This window comes from Natator depressus, chromosome 15, assembly GCF_965152275.1.
Source record: "Natator depressus isolate rNatDep1 chromosome 15, rNatDep2.hap1, whole genome shotgun sequence".
NCBI lineage: Eukaryota > Metazoa > Chordata > Testudines > Cheloniidae > Natator > Natator depressus.
The window spans coordinates 5135759-5153358 of NC_134248.1; the positions used below are offsets into that span (position 1 = coordinate 5135759).

Sequence of the window (17600 nt, forward strand, 5' to 3'; positions counted from 1 at the left end):
GACGAGGGTGTAAGAAAATGGCTGGAAAGGGCACCTCCAAAGTAGTTATCACTTGAAAAAAAAAACCACTATTTACTCTCTGCTGTATACAACGCTCCCCACGGAGCTGGGAAATGAATCTATTTTCCTACTAAAGCACATCACATGGGCATCCAGTTGTGCTATTTTTAGGGATGTTCGTAAAGGCAAGCTGCACTTTGGCTTGTTATGGGAGGGTCTGTCATTAGCACTGTCCTTAACACGCTGGTTTGTTATGGGACGATCTCTTGAGCACTGAGTGGCATACACGAGAGCAGCTGGCGGAACCCAATCCCCCATGCTACTTTCTGGGCTGGGCTAGCAAGGGGATCAGTCGAGAGGGTCATGGTGGTCCCTTCTGGCCTTAATACCTACGAATCTACTATTGCTGTTAACTCTTTAAAGGCCAGGCCCGAAGCCCATTAAAGCCAGAGGAAAGGCTCCCGCTGACTCCAGCTGATGGTGGATCAAGCCCTGTAAGAAGGGTGCTGTTTTAAAGGGAAAGAAAGAGGCTTCTTGCATCAAGTCCAGGCACTGTGAGCAGCTCTCGCTGCTGTGAAATGTGCCACTACGGACAATGGCTCCCCTCCCCCCGGTTATCTAATGGCAGCATCACTCCGGAGCCAACCCCAGTTGGAGAAACATACTCCACACGTCACCTCATGTCCGTCGCCAGCCTCTGCTGCCAGCGAGCCTAAGCAGCACGGGGCCGGGCCAGCACTTGGCTCCCAGACTGGTGGGCAGCGCCCATTTGCCAGGGACCATGCCGCCCCACACTGCATGGAGGCACCATGGATTCACACCACCACCTGGCACTACTCAGCTGTGTGCTAGGCTGACGCGTCCTCCAAAGCCACTGTGCACCCTGGCTAACAGCCTCCAGTGCCCACCCACGATGAGTCCCATTTCTCACAAACAAAGCCGCTAACGAATCCCAATGCTAAACATGCACGTTTCCATGTAGCATCCTGACAAGCTACACCATGGCTCGAGAGAGCAGCACCCGTGCAGCACACGCTGTCCAGTGGCACCTGTCAGAATCTCCACGGTGGCCCCTAGTTTGGAGGGGAATAAACTATTCCCCCCAAGGTAGCAAAGGTTACTGAGCACAACAGGGCAAATACTAACCATTCATCCTCCCAGCATCCCTGCCTGCCAGAGACCAACACAGGCTGTGCCAGGCCAGACCAGACTGGGAACCTTCTAGTCCAGTATCCATCTCCCACAGTGGCCAGGGCTGGATGCATCTGGGGAAGGGGCAAGAAACGCCACTGGGGCCCGTTGTGGAACAACCTGCCCTTGCAGGATATTCCCTCCTAACCCCTTCGCCCTTAGGCTGGTCTATGCCTGAAGCCATAGGGTTTATAGCCTTGGTATTTTTATTCCTACCTAAGGTACCTGTTGATGTTCTCATGTCATATAAGTGTTCAGTCCTCCAATTCTCCCTGAGCTCTTGACCTCAGCGATACCTTGTGGCAATGAGTTCCATAAGCTAGCTGTGTGTCGCCTAAAGTAATCACTTTTTATCAGCTTTAAATGTGTTGCCTTTTGATTTCACTGAATGCCCCCGTGTTGTCTGGGGGAAGTGGCTGATCTATCCTCTCTGTGCCATTCATTATTGCATTCTCCGCTCTCCTGTCCCCTCTTGTTCATCACCTTACTGCAGCAAACAGTCCCAGGTTTTCTGATGTCTCTCCACAGAGAACTCTCTTCCTCACTCGAATAATTTTGGCAAAGATGGGCGATGTGTCTATTTTGAGATCAGGTGACCAAAAAGTACACAAAATACCCCCAAAGGATGGCGTACCATTTAATGAACAAGAAGGCATTCTGGTTTCTCGGGGTTCTTTTCTGGATCCACTAACATGCTGCCTGCTGGTGCACAATGAGCAGAGGTTTCTTTGGAGGGCACAGAGTTACAGTCCATCTAAAACCCAGCAATATGAACAAGGAGATGAAAATAATCCATCCAGTGTGCACTGCTTTGCATCGATCAGCTCTGAAATTCCTCTGCCATTATGTTGCCCATTCACCAACCTTGCTTAGTTCCCTGTGACAGTCCTCCTCTCTTCTCGATTAATCTAAAGGCTTTTTGCCACCTCAGAGTTCTGTGTACCAGGGTTTTGCCACCTCAGAGTTCACACCCCTTTCTAGATCAGCGATTAATCCATTATCAACCCCAATCCCAGGACAGATCCTTGAGACCTCCCGATGTTAACATTCTGCCATATTGAATATACAATTCTGTATTCCTACTCTGCTTTCTGTCTCTCAGATAGAGTGAGAGGTAACATTTTGTCATGGATCAGAAACTATGACCTTAACAGCCCCTTGTTGGGGACCTTGGCAAAAGCCTTCAGAAAGTCCAAACATCACCCGCTCCTCCTCTGGCCCTGCTTTTGATGACATTCTCAAAGAATTCTGCAGACTGGAGATGCCTGGTTTTTCTTTACAGAAACCATTAACTCCCATCACACCAGGATCATTCCAGTGTTTTTATACCCGTCTTTAATTATTGCTTCCCAGTGTCTCTAGTGCAGAGGGCCAGCTCACTGCCCTAATTCCCAGGGCTCCTCTTAGTTCCTGTCATTTAAAGGACAGGAAAAACACGCTGCCTTCCAGCCCTCTGGCACAGCAGCTGATTTTAAGGAGAGATGGCATATTTTTTCTAGCTGCTCATTCTCAAGGCCCATCAGCCTGCTCAGTTGGACCAGCTGGGCCTGGTGACCTGTGGGTCTTTGATTAATCCATTTGTTCCAGCTCCTGTTTTTGCGATGCTCAGTCTCTGGTAAGGTCCCATCTTTACTACCTGGAGAGAGCAGGTTTAGGGTAAGCAGCCGCCAACACTCTCTCTGGTGAGGCCTGATGCACATTAAATCAGAAGATGGACAGGTGAGTAACATGAGCTCATTGACAGACAGAGAGCAGGGAAACAGAGGTTGCAGGCCTGCCTTTTCAGGGATGCTCAGCACTCACCACTCAGTGGTAGCTGCAGGCTCTCAGAACCTCTGCCTGTCAGACTCTAAATGACCTGCCTGACAGCAAGCCAGTGACAGAGCTGGGCCTGGAAGACAAGCCATCCAGCCCCCATGCTCTACCCACTAGACCACACCACCTGCTAGTGTTGAAACACAGCATGTGCTTCAAAACTCCATCTCTCACCCACAGGCCTGGAGTGGAGGCCAGTGCATGGCCACACGGCCCTTGGGGCTGCTTGCCACAGGGTATGTGCTCCCTCATGCTCAGGGGGGAGGCGCACTGGGGCTGCACTGTGGGGAAACTTGCACAGCTCCATCCCGAATGTTCCCAGAGACTTCTGGATCTGTGGCCTCAAGGCTGCATCTATGACCAGCCCTGAGATCCAAATTCATCAGAATAACAACAACGTTCCCCACAGAGATGCCCAGTGGCGCGAGCAACGAGAATGCAGCGGGGGGGCTGCCCAGACACCATCCCAGGGCATTTACATCGGAAACACAGCACCTCCCAAGGACATGGCATTAGCCTAGGAGAGGAGTGAGCCTCTACTCTGGCTGCATTCCATGCCTCACACTCATGCAATGAGCACCGGGCCAAGCTGCACGCACACAGCAGGACACCTATCTGGTCCTTATCCCAGCATTTGCTCCTGAATTGCTACAGAGCCTGCTCTCCTGCAGAGCTGGCTGGATCCGTTTCCAAAGAGAGAGCAAATTCCCCATCTTTGTGGTGTGTGTGGTGCAAAGAGCTCTCTCCTCCTCCCCCTCACAAAGCAGACACAGACATCTCTTTCTACCAGCAGGGCACTGCCTCTCTCCAGGCACACATGGGTTACACACGCCCAGACGATTATGGCAAACAAATCCATGGGCCACGACCTAGCAAATGCTCTGGGAGATGGCCATCTCCCAGCAGCATGGCAGGAGCTCCCAGCTGACGGGCTAGAATCCCCGCATTAACTGTAAGACTAGCCAAGCACTGGGAAAGCCAAAAATAAATCCTAGCCGAAGAAAAGCATTTCACCCTGGAAGAACCTGTCCATGCAAAGCCAGTCGCTCCTGGGTGGCTACCAAGGGGCAGGATTGGCGTCATTTATTCAGCAGCTGGTGCAGATATCTCTCTCCGGCCATGCTGATCCCTGGGTCCAATCCAAAAGGCAGAGGCCGGCATTCAGAGACAACCCCACTCCTACAGCAGGGACACCAGAGCCCAGACGGCCACGTTCCCACCACACACAGGCAGTCAGCTGTGACCCACCCAGAGCCCATGCGGCCAGGTTTTGGGGAGCGGCTCCACTCCATACAGGACAGGAGCTCTGTCAGGGCCAGCATTCCCTGGACGATGGGGACCAAAGTGGGGCTGGGGACGCTGCTCAGATAATTTCTGCCTAATTTCCAGGCCTTGCGTTTCAGTCAGTCAAGGACATGGCAGCAGCACCAACCCCAATGCGTCAAAAATCATGAGTGTGAGATTTTTTTAAAACACCTTTACACAGAGAAGACAATATTGTTTATTTGCGTTCTGGGTTTTGAGCCTTCAGGGGCCACATTTTCCAGCTCTTCTCCACAGCTGGGAGGGCAGAAATGCACTTTGCATTTTGAAATGCAAGTGGAGATCTTCCCAGAACCTCAGGACTCCAGGAGCTGGGGCTTTAAGTACAACACCACCCTATGCCAGAATTGGCCTCAGTGCCACTGGATTTGCTGCCAGGGCCAGACGGGAGCGAGGGGCCCAGCAGAGATGGGGAGGCAGAGGGACGGGGCGGGGAGTCAGTACAGAGGCAAGTCCGGGCTGCTCCCAGATCACCTGTCGTGACAGGGTTTAGTGTAGATCATGTTCGAGATGTGAAATCAGGGAGTGACAAATTATCAACCTGCAGCAAATGGCATCCTCCACAGAGCTTCCAATTCACAGCTCCCACCACTTGGCGGGTGGGGTGGAGGGTGCGCAGAGCCAGGGCTCCCCAGCTGGGCGGAGCATGGGGAAGGAAGCTAGGTCAATACCCAGGACCCAGCAACTGAGCGACACCTGGGCACCTGCAGGTGGGTTGCTGAATGATCAAGGCAATGCCTGAGCAGCACCACACTATAGCAGGGCCACACGCTCCCCAAGTCCCAGAAATGCCCCTCAAGAGCTCCAGCTTCCCTCTGGCCTGCGGGCGGGAAGGGGAACCTAACACCGCCCCTCCCCACACACACACACACTCTCTCCAGGGCTCTTTGGAAGCAAATCCTCAGAAGCCCAGTGCCTGGGCAGAGCCCACCCTGGGAAGCGGGAGGGCAGTGCCGGTCACTGCTGGGAGACAGCCAAGCCCCTGCAGAACACCTGGCCTGGTAGTTCACAGCATGGATAGGTCCCACTCAGCTCCCCTTCCTTGCCCTGCGCACCTTTCTGCTGCCCCCTGCCCTGGCAGGCTACCGGGGACACCCGCCGGCCGAAGCGGCTTTCCAAGACTCCCCGCAGAAAGAGGTGCCGTGTTCCCCGAAGCACCCACCCGCAGTGATGGATGGAGAGGGGCCGCTAATAGGCCATCTCCGCATCAACTTCCTTGTGCCAGAGCAGTTCCTGCGAGCGGTTTCCCACAATCCATCATTGCTTGTGTGGTTAGCATGAGTGCGCCGCACTGCGAGGTGCTGCAATTACTGTTATTAATTCCTCCCTCCCATCAGGAGATGTTCGCTGCAAATTGAGAGAGGGGGAAGGGGAGACGTTATCGCTCTCGCTAAATCAGGCTCTGACAAGGAACTGACAGGTGCACTTCCAAGTGTGCCAGAAGCGGCTGGAGCCATGTGTTGCGGGGCTACACACCTGAGTGGAGGGAAGGGTGCGCCCTCCAATAATGCTTCCGCATTTCCTGGGTGTCTCAAAGCCTGGGGCTGCAGGAAACCTGCCCTCTCCCAGACAGTGACAGTTAATCGGTTAATAGATTGAGGAAACGCCTCTGGGACTTCGGAAGGCCCTCTGCCTCAATCGTTACCCTCCTCATTCGGGTTTGTGGCCCTCTGAAGCCTAGAGACTCTAAACCTGGTCTAGAGTCTAGGAGAAATCCTGGGCAAGCCATAAAAGAACCAAAGAATTTTCAGTGGTCCAAGGTATCAGTGGTCCAAGGTATTGGATATCAGGAAAAACTTTTTCACTAGGAGGGTGGTGAAACACTGGAATATCTCCTTCCTTAGATATTTTTAAGGTCAGGCTTGACAAAGCCCTGGCTGGGATGATTTAGTTGGGGATTGGTCCTGCTTTGAGCAGGGGGTGAGACTAGATGACCTCCTGAGGTCCCTTCCAGCCCTGAGATTCTATGATTCTATGATTAAAGCCCCAGACATCCCAGGCAGAGGCACCTTGGGCCGGCAGCACATTTGAGGCAACATGGTGCTGACCCACAGCATCCCCGGGGAGGGGCCCCGGAGCCACCGAAGCCCATTTTCCTGCCCATCCCTCCCTGCAGAGCACAGTAGTGAGGAAAGCCGCTATGCAGCTGCATGGGATGTGGCCACATCTTTGTACTGGCTGTGCAGGTAAAGGCCGCTTTCTTATTTGTGTAGGTCCTACATGCTCATTTCTTTCTCGCTGAGCATAGGGGATCTAGTGCCGTGCAATGCTCTGCAGAGGATACCACCCTGACTGGACTCAGAGAGCGATACCCAGCCAGGTTTGCTGCTGGGCACACATGCCCCGCAGACGAGCCAGTCACGATTTGGGATTTGTCAAATGCATTTTGCAAATGAATTCCAGCCTGGGGCTGGGCAGGCAGAGCTGACGTGCCAGCTGTAGAGGGGGCAGGCTGGGGACTGTCTCTGGGAATAATCCCTATGTAGTAGGGCTATGTGTGACAGACAAGAGACATGATGAGTATAAATCATGCACGGACTCTAGCATGTGTCCTTCTGCTCCAAAGACACCAGCCTCTGCCCTGCCAGCTACAGGAGAACTCCCTTAGCGAGCAGCAATAGCAGGTTTGTTATCTTCTCTGAGGCCCCATCATTCTCTTATTCAAACAAGGACCCCCATCCCCAGCAAGGGCCATTCCTCCCCGGTGCCCACAGTCTCAGGAGTAAGGCCCTGTGCTTGCGAAGGGCCCAAGTCTGCACATGACACTACCACCCACCCTGATTTTTGATAGGCCTGTTCTCCCTGCAGGGAGCCTCTCCTCTCCGCTACCCGCAGCTTCCGTCTCGCCCTGCTCTCAATGGCTTGGTGCCCCAGGGCTCTGCCCATTGGCAGAACACAGGCCCCTCCACCTTCCGATCCCCACTCCACAGCAGGTAGGGACATGCAGCCCAGCAACAGGCAGAAGCCCTGCTCAGAAGAGGGCCCTGCAGCTCCCCAGTTCCCAGGATTGGCACCAAGCTCCAGGGAACACAAGAGAGGGAGGCCAAACTGACCCAGAGGCCCCCTGGCTCCTCTGAATGGGGTGCGGGCTGCAGCCGCCCCTTCTCAGTGGGTCAGGAGAGAATGGGATCCAATGGACAGAAATGAAGGTCTCCCCGGGGTTTCATACAAACAGGTCCAATGCAATGAGCTGTTTGTATGCAGCACAAATAGACTCCACGAGTGGTAAATAAAAGCTTTCTGAGCATTTCCCACCTGACCAAATGGCTGCTATTGAATTGTTTGGAGACTGCAGACATACCCATCCGGAGTGCACAGACTAACGTGTTCCCTCCGAAGGGAAAGGCACAGACAGCCCTCTAGTGTAAAGCCAAAGCTAACAGCATGCGTATTGGCATGGAAAACACTAGTCACTGAACGGCGCTTGCATGGGGAAGGAGACGCTTCCAGAGAGACATAACTTGTGCTCCACAGCCAAACTATAACTTCCTAGACCCCTAGGAAGCTGGTGGGTGCCTACGGAAACATCCCAGGCATAAAGTTCCCCGCAGCTTTTCGACTATCACTTACATGTGCAGAGAGAAAGAGAACGTTAAACTCGATATTTCCTATTACAGTCTCCAGCGCTGCCTTTTGTCTGCGGAGGCACATAAACTGGACTGCTGAATTCACACCTTGCTCCGCAGCCCAGCAGTGGCCCCTAGATGCACAGAAGGGTGGGGAGCTGAATTTAGGGTCTCCAGAGATCCCCCACCACATTGAAATCAGACTGAGCTCACACCTGATCCACACACACATTGCTAATTATGCACAGGGTGCGTTGTATGCAGGTCTCATCATTACTCCCAGCCCTGAGAAAGACACACAATTAAAATCAATATTTAAAATAATCCAGTAAGCACACACCACCGTGAACAGCTACACAATTCACTCTGACAATAACACCCAGGCTGCGGAGTCCAGGGCTGTGCAGCAGTGCTGAGAGCCCAAATCTACCCAGTCTTCAAAATCTAATGAAAACACACCAGTTTTAAACACTTTCCCAAACAGGGCTCACAAAATCTGCCACTTTGATGTGAATGCTCCCAGTCTCAGACTAATCAGTCACTTTTACTTTCTCTTTAGTAGCTAAAGACGCAAATGAACTCCCAGCAAACTGCACAGCTACAGGAGAAGAAAGCAGCAGCCAGATGGTTCTCAAAAAAACCTTTGTTCTTACCAAAAAAGGAGCTAACCAATTTCCCCCACAGAGCAGAATACAAGAGACAATTCCACAAGCCAGGAAAGTGATTTTCAAGTGCAAATTTAAAGGGCCAATTTCTTTCTGTAAGAGCACTACACATACCTAGGGCACAATATAAGTAATAAACAGCAATAATAATAATAATCAGTTACTTCAAGGCCACATTCTTGCTGTGTTCTCAATGCAATTTCCATGCAGCGAAGCAAGGGAAACATGAGGTTTAAATATTAAGTGTAAACAGTCATTTGCTTCCAGTTTGAGAAGCAGCATGTGAGTAAAAGGGAAAGTGTGATTGTTAAGATGCAATGAAGTTAAAACATCCATCTAGGCTAGTCTCAGGAAAGGAAAAACTATTGAGCTTTCATCAGGCGGGGACGGAGGGATGGTGGGGGGACTAGATGGAGGAGCAGCTGGGGGATGAAAATTCCAGGAAATGTCGTGAACTTGCACTGAAATATGTGAATTAAAGAAAACGGAGCAGAGTTTTGTGAGTGTATCCGATCAGTTGGAATATTAGCAAAGTTTGTGGCATTTCTCAGGTTTTTCCACTCTGGGCTGTTTGCCAAGCAATTCTGCTTCAATTAACAGTGAAATGGTGGAACATGCTGGCTGGGGCAGTGACCTACCTGGCAACAAATGTGCCTCATGCGCAGCAGGACCACAAGAGATGGAGAGTCTCTGTGACACCCCAAGCAGGGAGGCTGCTGAGCAGCTGCCCCCATCTCTGGCACGGCCCCAGATCCCATCCGAGCCTCGCTGGAGTGAACAGGGCCATAACTCCCAAGGGCCAGTGGGGCCCATAGCAGGCCCATGCAGGTACCTCCACTGTGACCCCCGCAATCAGCCACCCACCAGATCCTCCTTGGGGCCTGAGACAGCGCTCGCTGAAGCTGATGGAGACCCCCCTTTGGTTCCAGTGGGCTTTGGCTCAGCACCCACCCCACCCAAATCCCATTTAATTTCCCTGGCACAAGGCCAGCACTGGTTTTTGCTTCGCCAACCCCACACTGTCAAAAATCACAAGCCAGGCCCCCAAAACACCATGAGACGGACTTAAAAATCAAATCTGAGGGCACCCTATTTGTCTTCTGGTTCTTGAGCCTCTCGCTCACACTCGGCTCACGTTTCCCACTTTTCTCAGCGAACACAAGGGCTAGAAACTGATTTTTTTTTCTAATGGAAGCTGAGATTTCCACCTAAATTCCCTGACTCCAGGAGCTCAGGCTTTAAGAAATCCATCCCATATCACAAGAGTTGGTGACACTTTTGCTTAGCCCAAGAGTTGAAATGTAAGGCCCTGGGGCTCTGAGAAGGACAGACCATAGGCAACAGAACACAGCTGATGCTGAAACAGCACCAAACCTGGGACTAGAATGTCACTGCTAAAGAAGGGACCCTCCCGGCCCCAGGCACAGACACGCCTGCTTCTCCTTTGGAATAACCAATACTAAGATATGAATAAGTAGTAGAGGCTACTTTGTCATCTCCACCCCCTTCGCCCTGTGACCTCCAAACCCATCAGAGAGCCTTTGGGGAAACAGGTCAGCACCATTATCCCCAAATTAAAGATGGAAAAACTAAGGCATGGGAGCGTGGGGTGAAGGACACAGTCACAACGAGTCAATGGCAAAGCTAAGAATAGGATGTAGGAGGCCCAGCTCTTGGTGCCCTTCTAACAATGGAGCAGATATGAACAGTCTGAGCATGTGCAGAATGCCCACGTACACTGTGTCTGGCGAAGGTAGACGTAGAGTGCCCATCATCACAGCAGACTGCACACACAACATGGCCGTTGTACACACTGGATTCCATTCATCCACTGCTACTCCAGCTTTAGACCAGGGTAAACGCACTGAAATCTATGGCATTCCACTGGCCAGCACAAAACTGGAGTTGAGCAGCAGTCAGCCAGGGGCTCGGGGTATATAATTTGTGCAGGGGACTCAGGCAAACATAAGAAGACCCAACTGCTGACATAGCTGGGGGGCGAGGGAGCCTGTATTAAGTCTCAACTTTTTTACACACATGTTCTGAGACTCGCCATTTCCTGCTTTACACTGTTTATTTTTTCAGACCAACATTTCATGGCTCTCCTTGGCCGCTGGTACCTCCCAAAGCTGGAACAGTGAATATTGAAGGGGGGAGGCTGGGATTTGCAGAGGGCAGAATGCAGGCCACTTTGCCCCACACTCACTGGTGTCTGTCCTGGAGAAGCCCCAGAACCCCATACACTCAAACCCCACCAGACAGCGGCGGCCCCAGAATGCAGCTCCAAACACCCACACTCAAAGCCTTTCATGCAGACATGGAAAAAAAAATCCACCCCCGAGCTAACCCTGGTGCAGGCAGCGCTAGGTAGATGGAACGGGAATTCTTTTGTCCACATAGCTACTGCCTCTCAGGGAGGTGGAGACTGGGGAACCCCTCCTGTCGGTGGAGATTGTGTCTACACTAAATGCTCCAACACCGCTGCAGCATCTCAAGTGCATTCAAGCCCTTCGTGCAATTCCCAGCGTTCACAGTCTCTGAGAGGCACAGGCTATTCCTGCTGCAGGGTGTGCCTCCCGGGTAAATCAACTCCTTTAGAAACAGCAAAGGAGGAGTTTGGCTCCTGGCTCTCAGAGATATGTCTTAGTGAAAGCAACAGCAGCAGAAAGCATTTCAAATCCAGGGGGAAGCGAGTACACACCTAATTAAGCCGACTCCTTCCCCCCCCGCTTCGGTCTGCTGTGCAGTGTGGATAGCGTGCTTGTGCTGTACTCACAGCCTCTTGAAAAGAAGCCACTGTACAGCAGAATGAGGAGCTGGAACAGGAGCCAGGCACATTGTGTTCATGCTGGCTCAGAGCTCTAGTCTCTTCATTAGGGATGCTGGCTCCATCCACCCTCCCAAGCCTCCTCCAGTCCAGCCAGCAACAGCCCACACCTTCACCTAGGCTCCAAGCACCGTGCTTCCGTCTCGGCACTTTCTGCAAGCGAGAAGTAGCTCTTCGGGAAGCAGCACACACCAGTGCAGGCGGCGGGAGTGTGCCCAGGCTCCCTCGGGAGCACAGGTACATGAGGCCAGGGGCGGCTTACAGGGGCGATTGCCGGCGCTTTGCCACTTACACCGGGTGCTGCTACCACATACACAAGTACAGCAAATAGCAGCAGCAACACGGCGAGGAATGCACACCCGACCAGAGCGTTCCTTGGGCCCTGCTCCCCAGAGCTCCAACTTCCCATTCATCCCTTCACTGCCAGTAGCTCCAGCCTATGGCTTTTGTGGGGTTCACAGTAACTAGATGCTACCGGAGGGGCAGTTTTTGCCTAGAAGCCAAAGTCATCCCTGGTGTAAATCCATGAAGTCAGTGCAGTTACACCAGGACTGCACAGGAACCTGGCCCTTATTTCAGCTGGAGGAACACATGCAAAGGATGAATGCCAGATAGCCGTTTCCACTCTAACTTGTCTGCAGATCCTGGCTGGTCCTGCCGAGCAGGACGCGTGTCACGTTCTAAAACGGAAGGGATCTCGATTCCATTGCAAGCTGCCCTGTCCCTCCGTCCCAGCCTCCCACACACTTGGGCCTACAATCTTCTCCTGCATAGGCTCCCGTGAGGCTCCGAGTTGATGCCAGCTCAGAGCAGCAGAGAGCGGCATGGAGGTAATTAACAGAGGACGTGGCAGAGTTTGAAGACGGGGCTGGCGTGTCGCATCTTATTGGTAAGCAGCCCTGGAACACGCTGCTCACGAGCTAGAGAGCTCACGAGGGTCACAGCGGCTCTTTGTCTCACCAGATCTAATTAAATCATTTTCTAGCACAGCCTTTTCCAGTGCTCCGAGTGAGAAAACATCACCAAACCAAGTGGGGGCACAACACCATCTGTGCTGATACAATCCAGCGTGGCAGAGAGGAGCACGAAAGCACTGGGGCTCACAGAACCCTACGATCACAACTTCTGTACGTCTAGGTATCCCATCCCGGTATGGCCCAAGGGATACAGGTTCCAAGAGGGGGGCTTTTGAAATGTCATCTCCCCGATAAATTATGTAACAAAAACTGTCCTGAAAGCAATAAAGGGTCAAATAAAGAGCTGACGAATGCTACCTCCTGGTCAGAGCAATAAAATGCTGCTCATCTCCTCCATCAATGAATACGTATTCTCCAGGCTTAGTTTCTTGGGGGAATAAAGGTTTTAAAACAGCTGTTTTCCCATTGAGGAATCCTGGAGACGAATGGGGATTTCATAGGCAGACAGACCCTCTGAGCTGTAAACGGAAGGGGTGTTAACAAAGGCTTGCTGTGAGCTAAGGCGGCAGAGGAAAAGCTTCACTGACCCAACTGCCCCTGCAGTGTATTTCCAGCTTAGAAGGTACCTGGGAACCCTGGCGTGAACTCTGGGAAAGGCAGTCTGGGCTCAGTGGGGGCAGCCAGAGCCCCACAGTTCACTCGCTCAGGGCCTGATCCTGGGGAGCATGTCCTTCAAGGTACACATGGCATTTCACAGTCATTTTCCCCACTCACATTTAGGACCAGCATCTGAGGGTATTCAGCACCCCACGGGAGCAGGCCAGGGCTCTCCTTTAAAAGCCCCTGTGCACCTGCCATGCTGTATGAACAGAGGTCCTGTAGTAGCTTTCCTGTATTGAATGTCCTGGCTTTTCACGTGATGCTGATGACTGTTGGGCACCCGTGGGGGGGCCACAGTGCAGTGAGCATGCCCTGTGCAACCCTGCCTACTGCCGCGAGAGAGAAAGTGTTCTACTCGGGTTCTTCTGCTGCCCCCACCTCTGTGTGGTGCTCTCTGTAACTGGGGCACAGCACACTCGGTGCGCTGACAGCTCCCTGCAATATAATGGCAGGCAGAAAACCCACAGGTTACCACCGGATCAGTGCCAGGAGTCTGCGCACAGCCAAATCCACAGGGTGCTCAGGATACAGGCACCCATTCAAATCTAAGGACATTTGTGCACAAGACTGTAATACATTATGGAATAGGTGACTTCTGAAACACCAATGCCCCCTAAGGGTCCTCAGCAAAAGCGACCATGGCAACCTGCTCCCAAGCAGGAACACAGTGGCTGTTTCAAAACTAGATGCCGTTCAAACTCTCCGAAGAAGCTGACTGCTGTTTGGATTGGAGCTGGGATCTCTCACGAGAGCATTGCAAATAAACCAGACACCGTGCCCTCCAAGAAACAATGCTAGGTGATGCTGGGGTCGCTCCCAGAAAGGAGGAAGCAACACAGCACAGTCGAGACTGCACACACAGAGGGGTTATTAGAGAGAGCTGTGTCACACAGATCCCTTTGACTGGCACCCTCAACAATACTTGCTTTCTAACATGGGTTGATGTCTTTTGATTTAAAAAAAATTGCAACCTGTGGGTTGTCGGCAATGCCCCGGAGCCAGTGGGCGTCTCTGCACCCTGCAGGACGGGAGCACACTTTCCAAAGTGTAGGTCTTTCAGGTTTTACCCCAAGGTGACTGGAGATGAACAAGCTGACTACCCTTAGTGGCATGAGCCACTACCCAGGCACTGCCTGCTCCTGGCAGCCATTTCCCTGTTCAGCCACGCAAGGTGCCAGGTAGCCCACAATACCACTGGGACTGTCTGAGCAAACCAAACAGAGCTATTCCTTGTGGAACGAGCTTTTATTCCTTTGGGTGGCAACAGCTCATGGGGATTTTCTGAAAGGCCAGCAGCGCTGAATGCTTATTACACACAGAGATCTTCCCCACAGTAGGACCAATTCAATTCCTAACCTATACACCAAGGTTTGTTCTCAGGCATTTTACCCTTAATCTAGTTTACTGCTGTTGACTAATGGACATTTAAATGAGACAAAGTGGGCCAAAGGAACAATTAGTTAATGATGTATTTGTCTGGCACACCCCCTAACCCTCAATAATCTCTGGCTTTCTCCCACCCCTGCACATTCACTGCAGGTTCCCTGCATCTCTAGCACTGCCAGGGAACCGCTTCCTTTCCTTCTGCCCCCCTGCCCCAGCCACACGCAGTCTCTTTGATCTGGCTTTCAGTGGCCTGTCACTCTCCCTAGCCCCTTAAGGGGGAATTCGCAAACTTTGCCAAGTCAGGAGAACTTGCATTGGAGATTTCCCTTTGTTCCACTCCTCGCCTCCCATTCGCACTCCTCCCCGGTAGGCAGAGCCAGGGATGCTGGTGACTGACCCGACCCGACCCTTCCCTTCCCTTCCGTCCCCTCCCTCTCCCACTGCTTCTCCGCTGCCCCCTCCGGGCCCTTCCTCCCCCTGGTGTTTCAATGTAACCCTCCTTTCTGGAGCTCTTGTTCCTAGCCCAAGCGCCGAGGTTTGGTGGGGGCGATCAGAGAACCTGCTGCCTCTCTCTCAGCCCCGGCGCTCGGGAGAGGGCACTGCTGACCCCTGCTGAGCATGCAGCCCTCCGCCGGCACTGGCGGGTCTTGGGGGCTCGCTCCCCGGTTTTCCTACCAGCCATGTCTTGGCTTCCCGTCCCACCTGCCATCCGCCTCGGTGCGGTCAGCGCGCAGAGCAGATGTCCCACTTTTATCAGCGAGACCAGACCCCCTTGGGAGGCAAAGGCTGCTGCTTCCCTCAGCAGCCTCCTTCCCACTCCTGCTGCCCCAGGTCGGGACGGGAAGCCCCGCAACCCCCGCTGAAGGCAGCTCAGAAGGCAGAGCCCAGATGGTGCTGGGCACACCAGCCAGCCCGATGACCTTCTGGTCTCTGACCTAGCGGCGGGGGAGGGGAGCGGTTGATTCTGGATCCAGGCTGTTCACACCAGCGCTCGGACTCCGCAATGGCACAGAAGCGCTGAGCCAGGTGCCGGGGGAGAGGGCAGAGCCGGGAGCCCCCCACACATCACCAATTTCTCCCTCCTTGGGGAATACAGGGTCTCCTTCTTAGCGCCAGCCTGCCCCCAACACCTCAGCACACCAGCCCCTGCTCCCGAGCCCACCGGGAACTTGGGCTGTCAGCCCGGCTCCGACTGCCGGGGCTGGGAGCCGCGATCGCCTCCCAGCGCGTCCCCCGGCTCAGTCCCATGTCCTGACATCGGAGGCAGGCGGGTCCTGGCCGCTCCGCGCTCTCCACGGGACTAAAGTTGCCGGCTGGGAAGTTGCCGGAGCCCTGCCCTCCCCTTGGCGCTGAAGCCGGGGGTCCCCGCGGAAGGGACGCGCCTACCTTCAGCGATCGCCCTCTTCATCTTAGGGGTCGGGGCAGGCTCGGCTCGGCAGGCAAACGGGCGCCGGGGTACAGTCCTCGCCAGCGCGGGCAGGTCCGCTTTCCAACTTCAGCCCGAGCGCAGGGTGGGGGCTCTCCCGCCGCCGGAGCCGGCGAGCAGCGGGCGAATGAGCCGCCCCGGGGCCGGAGTCAGCATCCAGGCGCCGGCTCCCCACCCCAAGGCGCACGGCTGGGGCGCAGCAGCCGCCGCGGCGCGCACTGGTCCTTGCGGGGAGAGGCGGCTGCGGCGCGGGGTCCCTGGGAGCCGAGCGGGGCGCGGGAGGGGAACGCGGGCTGCTAGGCGGGCTGCAGCGCGCTGAATGTTTTATGGGATCATGTGGTTTGACGCGGAGGAATCAGCCGAGCTCGGATTTCCTGGCTGGAGAGGGGGCTGGGGGACAGGGCGGGGCGGCTCCGAGAGCGGGGCGCAGCGTGGGGCGGAGGGGGCGCACGGGAGTGGCAGGGGGCGCCGCCCGGCGGTGGGGACTGGGGTCCTGCGGCTGCGGCCTGCCCTCCGGACGGGCAGGGGGCAGAGGGGAGCGAAGCGGGGTCGTGCGGGGACCCCAAGCCGCGCACTTGGGGAGGGGGGATAACGGGACACAGCGGCCAGCCCGGCCCGCCTGCAGGGCGGATTTGCTGTGCAGGAGTCCGACCAGAGCCCCAGTCGCTCCTGGGCTCCATGGGGCGGGGGTCCGGGTAGAGCGCCCTGGAGGTTGGGGGGCAGGCGGCAGCCCACTGGGGGCGGCGGGGCCGAGGGCTCGTTGCTGATGCCAAGGTGCCCCAAGAGGGAGCTGGCCGGGGGCGGCCGGGCTGCTCTCCCCATCCCGCACTGCCCCAGCCAGGCCGGGATGCCACCGAGGGGCCCTGGAGCAGCGGCCTGCTGGTGGTTCTCCGTGCAGGCGATGGGGCGGTGCCGTTGACGACGCTGCGAGGAAGCCCGCTCCCTGCCCCGCCAGCAGGGGGCTTCGCTCCCCAGGCCCTGCGCTGGCCCCTAGAGGGCGATCGCCAGCCCCCCCATGAGGGGTGGTTTCAGGGGAACCAGCACCTGGCTGTGTCAAGGCAGGTGCCTCCATTCATTGATCCCGGAGCCGCCTGCTGACCCAGGACCTGCCGTTCTGGATCAGACCCCGGGGCCCTCCAGCTCAATCTCTGGTCTCTGCCAGAGGCCAGCCCCGCAGGAAGGTGCAGCGGGCCCTGCAGTGGAAGTCATGAGACACCTGGATCCCAGAGCAAGCTCCTGCCTAGCCCCCTAAGTTAGAGGTCTTGCAGGGTCTTGCCCTTGGCTGTGTACCCCTTCTGCCAGCGGTGCCCACCAGGGCCAGTCGGCACAGCGTTTCTAGAGGGCCTGTTCTACAACAAAAGAATTGCTGGCTCCAGTCCCCACATTGCCTGGCTCTGGGACATTACAGAGTAACCTCCTTGATCACTCTAGCAGGTGGTTCCCTCCCACCATACCCCACCCCAAGCACTCAGAGACCTTTGGGAACATGGAACCACAGCTGTCTTTATCTGGGGTGGGGGGAAGGGGAACACAGGCAAAAGAAACAAGGACCCCATATATATGTTTGCCTGTAAGAAATGGAGCAACACCAACCAATACGCCAGGGATTGGGTCAGTGCCCTCGTTCCAGGTAACAGATGGCCAGCGGATGGAGTTCCAGGCTCCTCACAAATCCCTCCAGTGAGTCTGGCCTGGTCTACACTTAAATGTTAAGTCAACCTAGGCACAACGGCCAGGGGTTTGAAAAAACCACAGCCCTGACCAGCGTAGCTCTGCTGACCAGCCCTCTAGTGGAGACACAGCTATGTCACCAGAAGAATGCTT

At 54.7% G+C, this 17600-nt stretch overlaps 1 protein-coding gene across 1 annotated transcript in view; it reads right to left on the minus strand.

The window, feature by feature from the left end:
- The window catches only part of RTN4R (reticulon 4 receptor), a 134795-nt gene extending 118800 nt beyond the window's left edge, over window positions 1–15995 (minus strand). The window contains exon 1 of the mRNA XM_074972347.1: window positions 15737–15995. Within this exon, the coding sequence (XP_074828448.1) occupies window positions 15737–15758 (22 nt within the window). The 5' untranslated portion in view covers window positions 15759–15995. The remainder of the gene's footprint in view (window positions 1–15736) is intronic.
- Window positions 15996–17600: the final 1605 nt, after the last annotated feature.